This window comes from Borostomias antarcticus (genome assembly GCF_949987555.1).
Source record: "Borostomias antarcticus genome assembly, chromosome: 11".
In the NCBI taxonomy this organism is placed as follows: Eukaryota; Metazoa; Chordata; class Actinopteri; order Stomiiformes; family Stomiidae; genus Borostomias; species Borostomias antarcticus.
This window is the reverse complement of record NC_140244.1, coordinates 22,505,575-22,514,226: the sequence shown is the minus strand read 5'-3', so window position 1 is coordinate 22,514,226 and position 8,652 is coordinate 22,505,575. Positions and strand designations below refer to the sequence as shown.

The 8,652-nt window shown below is 44.2% G+C and overlaps 1 protein-coding gene across 1 annotated transcript; it reads right to left on the bottom strand.

Annotated features, from left to right (window-relative positions):
- Positions 1–4,232: 4,232 nt before the first annotated feature.
- On the bottom strand, positions 4,233–8,180 carry LOC311314974 (dual specificity protein phosphatase 7-like). Its single transcript, XM_084445531.1, has 3 exons — positions 7,584–8,180; positions 6,696–7,124; positions 4,233–5,736 (listed from the first exon to the last, which is right to left on the bottom strand). Exons 1-3 carry the CDS (start codon positions 7,951–7,953, stop codon positions 5,429–5,431), a joined length of 1,107 nt encoding a protein of 368 aa, XP_084301657.1. The 5' UTR covers positions 7,954–8,180; the 3' UTR covers positions 4,233–5,428.
- Between the last annotated feature and the right edge of the window lie 472 nt (positions 8,181–8,652).

Below are 8,652 nucleotides of genomic sequence, written 5' to 3'. Positions count from 1 at the left end.
TAAACCATTGGCGCAGATGAGTCAGTTTTGCTCTCTTGGTGAATGCGGGCTAGTGTGCAGCACCGGATGGTGAAATTGGCCATGGAAACAGAGGCTTCTGGTCTTAACAGATGGCATCCTCTCCCTGCCACTCATAGTCCATGTGGCTCCGCTTTACACATGACCCAGTATTCACAGTGCCAGAACTCGCACTCCTCTCCCTTCTCAGAAAACATTTCTCAGGAAATATTTTGTGTACATTTAGATATAGGAGGTTAGATTTGAGGTCTGTCTTGAAAAGCAGATGTCTTATCTTACTGGATTACCTGACAAGATAAAACGCTTCCTGGCTTACTAATAGCAAGAACTGCTAGATTGTACTGTATCAATAGAATGTTGTATGATATGTGTCTGATAGGCTACTAAGAAGTTGTAAGAGTCCAAAAAACATTACTGGCTGAAGATCTCAACCTAGAAAAGACTAGAGTTAGCTCTAATATAGTTAATTTTACAGAGCCCCAAAGCTTAAAACTCACTGTCTGCCATTCCTTCTTCCAACACTGTCTTCTATCTCTCTATATATAGGACGGTCCACACCATAAGCTACATTGTGAGCTTGGCTCAGTCCATTACAAACATAGGGGTGGATGAAGCTATGCTGAAGGCTTTAGATGTGATTCATGAAATTAAAATTGTAATCCCCCACAACAGGAAATGAAATCATAAGCACACCAACACATACCATTCCAATACTGTATGTAGCCAAGATTACAACACGTTGAGCCTAATCCTTGCTGACTGAAACAGGCAGTGGGCCGGCCGACATTGGCAAGATGTGTGCTATCTGGTTATGCCTATAGTTCTGTGATATCGTGGCTAAGGTACAACCATGTTGTTGTGCAGTCCTCTGAGGAAATATAGACTTTTTTCTGTTGTTAAAGAATCTACCAAAAAATCAATTACCCAGATAGCAAGCGGATCTGGGCCATACACAGGCCAGATCTGGCCCTTGTGGCTTACTTCCGGCCCATATATGGCCCAGATCCGCTTGCTATCTGGGTATGCACAAGGAGAGATAAATTAGTTTCTGTTGTTATGAGCACATAACCATCCTGACTGAGAACAACATTCCCAGCTGGTACAGCTGCCGTGACATAGCCTACAGTAGATCAATATTACCCCACAAATGTCAATATGATTCCATCCAGATCGTCAGCAGCCGTGAGACCTAATTAAGTCTCTACCCTGGTTAACTAGAATATACCCTGGCTAAACTCTACCCTGGCTAACTATAGTATAATTAAGTCTCTACCCTGGCTAACTAGAGCATAATTAAGACTCTACCCTGTCTAAGTCTCTACCCTGGCTACCTAGAATATAATTAAATCTCTACACTGTCTAAATCTCTACCCTGGCTAACTGTTTGCACAGAATATGGAAATCAGAGGAATAAAATACAATCCAATCCATGATGTCACTCACTAGTTTAGCCAAAATGATTAGGATTATTCTCCAGGCCTTGGGAACATATGCCTTACACAAACAAAGCATGACTACCCCCCCAAGAAGATGTAATTTACCCAGATGGGATATACTGTATCTTTACAATGGAACAGCTAAACCATCTTTAATGGCTGTGTATGACAGAGAACTGGGAGAAGACCAGGACGATCATCTGCATTAGTAAAAAAATAAATACAAATAAATAAATAAACAATGATTCATTCTCTTGACTTGATTTAGGTGAACCGTATGCAGAAAAGCATTTGGTTCAATGAGGAATAATCACATCAGTGAAGTACTCCAAACATGCCTGTGCTGTGGAGTCACTAACTTGCAGCTGTGGGATTCTCTGATCGTCATGCAATGTGCTGAATGTGAGAGCTGCGAATGAGCTTAACCACAGCAGGTGTGGAACAGCTCGAAGGGGCTTCTGCTTGCTGTTTCTCTCCTCAAAAACACCATAAAACACGCACGCACGCACGCACGCACGCACGCACACACGCGCACACACACACAAACACACACACACACACACACACACACACACACACACACACACACACACACACACTCTCTCTCTCTCTCTCTTTCAACCCTGTCAGTCTCAGACACATCTGCTTCCCCTGCCAGTGTTGCTGAGTAAGCAGTGCCTCAACCTCTGCTTCCCTTCACTTGCGGGACAAAAATACTCCTCTTATCTCTGGTGCAGCAAATTTAGCACAGCAGCAGAACAGGGCTAAGGCCTTCAACACAGAGACTACAGTCCTGTATAAGATGCCTTTCAGTGCAAGGGAATATCACCTTGAACAAGCAATATTTCCATTTTCTTTGACTGAGTTTAACAGTGAGACAACTACAATTTCTGATCTCATATTTAGCCTGATTTGTAAAAGTATGGAGTGAATTCCCCAAAGTCATATGGTTTCTATTTAGAGTATATATTTATGAGTATCTCTTGTCAATCACAATCAAATCTGTGGGTATGACATCCGAGTTAGTCTACTAATACAGCAGGCTCTTTTCAACCTGAGTGGGCTCCTCTTCTGAAGATATGGTGATTAATTCTGTTCCAAAACTTTCATGTAACAGCTGTCGGGGACTTTCCAGATAGGAAGTGCTATTTTATATCTGCCAATTACAGACAGGGTGCTGCAGGGGGTGGCGTCTGCGCTGTGATTATACCATGTGTGGATGTGGATGAGAGACAACAGAGAAATGCCTCTTCTAACCCCAGCCCCCCCCCTACCCCGATCATATTCTGCTGGACCTCTATCTCGATAAGCCTTCCCATATCACCGTGGAAGTGCCTCAGCAGCAGGTCTAAAGCTAATGGTGGACGGTTGTCCCCAGAGGAGATACCTCCCGACTTGGCCTGCAGGTAGCCTACCCCTGCCTGGCCTCTGTCAGGCCCTGCTTGTCTCTCAGACATAATTACAGGTCAGGCCTGCAGGTATGCCGCCAGCCGGGTTCAGCCATGCTGCGTGGAGCCAGCCACACGCCGCCTTTCACTGTCGCAACCGCAAGGCGCTGCTAGGCAAGTCCGCTCATGTGCTGCTCTAACTGTTAGCGTTAGCCAAGGGGAGGAGTTTGCCATTGGGTTCTAACACTTGGAATATTAAAAATGACTTTCCTAGAACTTCAGCGTAAACAAATTTGCCCTGGCCCCTGATGGACTCCTCCACCAAAAAACCCCACAAAAAAACATGGTGAATCTATCAAGGGTGCAGCAACATCAACCCCATGCGGGAGAGGTAGAGATGGGTGGACACTGGCTAACACTTTTTAGTTGATGAATGAACCCTGGGTATGAAAAGACATGAACTTAGTGATCTGTTAATTAGGAAGTAGACTCTACCCAATATCCCCTTTAGTGAGATATGGTACAATTTGTAAGGGGATGTTTTCAGCGCGAAGAGGGAGAGGACTGTGGACTCTCCGATAAACAGCGCTACGCACCGCCTGACCGCCGCTTCACCCTCCCTGAGTGGCAGCACGGATGTGAGGATGGAGCAGGAAGCTCACTTCCTCCTCTCAAACAAGACACTAAGAACAAGAGCTGTTGTCTAAGAGCGACTAAAAACAAAGGGATATCGGCCAGTAGCCAATGAACAGAGAAACAGAGTGAGACGCATTCTCAAAAACGTTCATATTTTAGGTGCTGTCCATGAGAGAAGCCAGTTACCATGGGCACAAATTACCACACAAAACATGTCACATTCTCTGGTACGGTATGCCGTTTCATCTTCCTCTATTCTCCCCCGCTGCGTGAGGTACCGGGAGAGGAAGTGGGTCTGTTGTGGTTCGAGGGGTCCGGCCCTGCCGCCCGTCTGTGTGTCTGACAGGCCGTGCGTGAGAGAGAGAGAGAGGAAGCCGGGTTCGGAGCAGACAGAGAGCGGATATCTCCCCACTCCTACAGCCTGGGGGGGCTGGGTCCAGGGAAGCAAACCGCCATCCAGGGTACAGGACTGCTCCCTCTGTTCACAAGACCTTCTGTTCAGTCATTCACATCACTGATTGACTAAACATTGTTTCCTTTGAATTTAAGCTGTGATCGATTAAGCTTTTGATGGAAATTCAACTTTGTTATATCCTACCTTACACAAAGAGGATAAAAAAACAGGTAACAAGTAAAAATATACAATTTAATTTGTTGTATAAATGTATACATACATGTATTATACACTTTGTTTTACATACACTCTATAATAGGGTCAGTCAAACATCCTTCATGATTTTGAGAAAAAGGTCCCCCATAACTGAATCTTATGTACATCTCTACATACAGATGCATGGTATAAAAATCCCTGAAAATGTCTCTCCATGAGGTAAGAACACATTAGTAGAGCGTTTTCTTTCATTCCCTCTCATAAGTTAACATTTCACTTCCAGCCCATTTGCTGTTACTGGCAATAGACAGCTGATAAAAACACCAAATATATTCCTTGATCTTATCATGCCATATTAGGACAGCTGCAGCTGAAGACTTTCTTGGGTTGCTGGTGAATACTGTCCATTCCTTTCTACATGGATTATTACGATACATTGTTCATTCAAGCATGGTAAAAGACAATCTTATACACGATACCCGAGTCCTTGGCAAAAGAAAGACAGTGGCATGTTAAGTCAGAAAGGTATGGTGAAGGCCAAAGGAACAACAGGTGAGAGGTAAACACAAAAATAGCCTTGATGGAACTCAACCACATGCAAAAGACGCATTTATAGAATCACAACGTCGCTTACAATAGTTTTTCTTTAAAAAACAAAACAACAAAAAACGGTTGAATCTCTGACATTTTGCAATAAAATTAATAGCAAATACTGTATGTCAAAGTAAAAAAAAAAAAAAAAGAAGGAAAAGGAATAATTTGTGAGCTGCCTACACCGTTTCCTGTCTTCCTTCCATTCTGTTGTAAAGATAGCTGCGAATGATGAGGAATAGAACAGCCATCAATAGGAATGTTATTCATGGCCACTTCACAGTAGGCCGTTTCCCTCTGTGTACCATCAAAGCATCATTTTGGTCTCAATACAACTATTCACATTCTGTATGGCCAACTGTTCATTCCAAATGGGAAGTAGCCATACATGTGACAAAAATACTAACATATCCACTTTACAGCTGGTGAATATGAAAAAAGTCAAACCACTGATAATCTTCCTGGAGTTAACATGGTAGTGATATAGCCTAATTTTCTGCAATTATGATTGCATACTTGTAATTTTCCCATTTACAAAAGTCCGCCATAAATCTTCAAGGCATCAGAGACTGGACTAACGGTGCATGTTTTATGCAGACGGTGCATATCATGTCCTTAAAAGGATTCTTACAGTCTACGCTTTCTGGTCCCTCTCAGTGTCTGGCAGTGAGACACATACTGTAGGTATCCAACAGTCTCAAAAATGTCTAGGAAATAGCGAGAACAAATTGGCTGCCGTTTCCCCATCTTCAGGTAGATTCCAGCGTGTCCAGCTGAAATACGTTGTGATTGGTCGGCGTGGTGAAGTAGAGCTGCTCGTTGTTGGCGCGGTTGTCGCAGGGGCTGTGTAGCCCCAGGGTCCTCTCAAAGTCGAGGAGCTGCCCCATGAAGTTGAAGTTTGGGGATATGTTGGACTTCTTCCTCTTCACAAAGTCGTAGGCGTCGTTGAGGGAGAGGTTGAGCCTCTGCATCAGGTAGGCCACGGTCACTGTGACGGAGCGGCTAATCCCAGCCAGGCAGTGCACCAGGATACCACACTGCTTTGACCGAGCCTCATCTAGCAGAGGATGAAACCACTCATCAGCACAGACAGACAGTACAATTGACAGTCAAATCACACGGATGGGCAGCTGTACAAACCCTTTAAATAGGGGTATTAGAGTAAGTGGGCTAACTGTTGGAAATCAATGATTTTCAATCAATGTGGGCATGAAAGCAAAACAAAGATTTAACGTGGAAGCCTACTTCTAACACTCACATGAAGTAAAAAAATGTTGTTTGCCAGGAAGTAAAGGGTCTAATCAAAAGCATATTCCTCCATCACAACGTATGTTTCCTTCCTTACTGACTTTGAAAATTTTAACGACAACTCATTGTGACGCACCAGAGCCTTTGCAGTCTCCCCAGCTATGTGCCAATGGCGGTTCTCACTTCCTCTGCTCTGTTAAGAGTTCAGACTGCTGATACCAGTTGGACTGCAGTCAGCACGGCGTCGTACGCCTTCAAAGTCTACTTCAAATATTAACATCCTCTCCAATTTAGATAAGAGAGGGTCTAATATCCTCATAGACGTAGCACAGTATCATATCAAATAACGCCCTGCATCAGGACGCGTTAGGTACGTCACGCCCTTAACCTGATAAAACAACACGGCCACAGAGTGGAAGCCAAGCTTCCTTCCTGTACCACTAACCAACCCCACTTGAAAACAAGTGCTAGCTACAGCCTGGAACTGTACTTGCTGTAAACCAAATATAAGGTCACATGCGTCACTGTGGGTTTCAATATTGCGCTAAAATTCAAAATGAAAGTGAAAAGTAAAATCGTTCAGGAATATTCCCTGAGGTCTCATCTGAAACAAAAGAAACTATACAACACTTATAGTACAACAAAGCGAACAATAAAGAACAATCGCGTATTCACCTTAGCTATGGTCGAGATAGCTATGTTATATAACAAACTCCATGAACCCTCAAATCTGTACAGTGAAATACCACAGGTAGTGAAACTACTCACCAATAAACGATATGGCCTCTGGGAAGAACTGGGACAGGTTCTGGCTCCAGTGGTCCGAGATGGGGATCTGCTTGTACCTGAAGTGGCCGTCATGTTCAAACATGTTGGGCAGGTTGGGCGTGACGTTGAGGATATACTTGATGTTGTGCTGCCCCAGCACGTCCAGGTTGGCTGAGTCTTTGGCACAGCCCAGGTACAGGTAGGGGAGGATCTGGACGGGGAAGCCCGGCTGGGTGCCGGGTATGGGGCTCTCCTCCGATTCGGTGGCGCTGCTCGGCTCGCGGTCGGACTCGCCGTCGGAACAGTCGGAGCTGATCCGCAGACTCCCCAGGCCCAGGACGGAGAGTGGGGGAGAGGAGCTGGGGCAGGGGCTGTCCAACAGGGTCTCGCAGTGCTCTGGGTACTCCGTCTGGAACTTCACAAACCCCCCTGGGGAAAAAAAAAGAGCAGTCAGTTAGGTTACTGGAAGAGGCTCAAGCTATTTTTAAAGAGTACATGAGTTTGTTTGCTATGAAATCGTTTTTTATTTATTTTTTCTCTCTTATTATTATTCCTTCAACTAATTTATCAGATTCCCACAGGGTGGAGTGGTGTATGCGGATTCTCCCATTCATGAAATAGGCTGGGGTCTACATGCTTTCCCTCTGCTGTAGCAAAACATGGCGTAGCCATTTTGGAATTCATAATTGAGAAATTCACTGACTCCCGAGTTCCAAAGTTTGAGAAACATAGGACATTAACTAAAACACTTTACATTTCTGGTAAAATAATGAATAGGTTATAGCATACAGGCTATAATGATGCTGATACGGAGACAAAAAAACTTTGTTTAGAAATTGAAGGAGTGAACACGGTCGGTATTGCATTAAGTCAAGTAGCTAAACTTGCCTTCCAAGTAATGTGCTTTACAGCCGTCGTCCCAGAGTTTCTGAAGAAGCAGTCCCAGAACCGAACCAGTGGATCCACTCTCCTGCCAATCCATAGTGCATTCATCGTACAGAATCACCGTATCCGTGTTACATCTCCTTACGAATTTCTCCTTGTCTTCGTGGTTCGGGATGATGGTCCGGATGGGTACGCTTCCCTTTCTGAACCTGCGGAGCATCAGGCCCGGTATGGCCAGGTTGATGGCCGTGTCTATATGGGATGATTCATAAAGCTCATGCGATCGACAGTCCAGCAGAAGCAGCGAATTCCCCCCGGATTCTAACTCGAGTTGCAGCCAGTCTACGCTCTTGCTTGGCGTCACATTAGTCATATCGAACTCAATATCATGTTACATTCAGTCATGTAATACACAAATATTATGCTACATTGTATTAAGAAAGCGCCAAACAAATTCACGAAAGAAACAGCGCTACGCTTCCGACCGACCTCATCAAAGCTCAAGCGTCACGATAAATGCCTTAGTTGAGCGGGAGCGTGGATTTGCCCCACACTTTTGTTGTCCATTGGATCTTAGCTTTGCTACTTCGCCTACCTAGTCTTGAAAACTTACCGCTAATAAAAATCAAATGGCATAACTCTAAAGTAACACCAGACAGCAATGCCATCGACAGAAAAATTGAACTACATTGAGAAAGCGCACTAACTTAAGTATAGGATACGGCACGTTCTCGCTTTGCCATTCCGATGCAGTAAAAAATTTTGACAGAGGAACACAGGAGGGAGGAGTTCAAGCTTCAGGATTTAAAGACACAGAGAGAACTTTTCATGCTTCGGGATTTAAAGACAGAGAGAGATAACTTTGTATCTTTAATAAATGCATCAGTCATGTATTCCCCATTGATCTTTTCTGATCTTATTTTAGTCTTCGCAGTTCTTTAATGTAGGCTATATCGCATAATACCACAGAAGTGACATAGAGGCAACAGGCATAAAGCCATGAACCATGTTGAACCATCTGCATTTGGATATCGGAAAATTAAGGTTGCCTTTCAGTTCTCACGTGGGTTGA

Coding starts and splice junctions, on each gene's coding strand:
- LOC311314974 (XM_084445531.1), bottom strand. CDS start 7,953: ATGACTAATGTGACGCCAAGCAAGAGCGTAGACTGGCTGCAACTCGAG. Junction 7,125..7,583: donor TAAAGCACATTACTTGGAAG/GCAAGTTTAGCT, acceptor TTTTTTCCCCAG/GGGGGTTTGTGAAGTTCCAG. Junction 5,737..6,695: donor AGAGGCCATATCGTTTATTG/GTGAGTAGTTTC, acceptor ATCCTCTGCTAG/ATGAGGCTCGGTCAAAGCAG.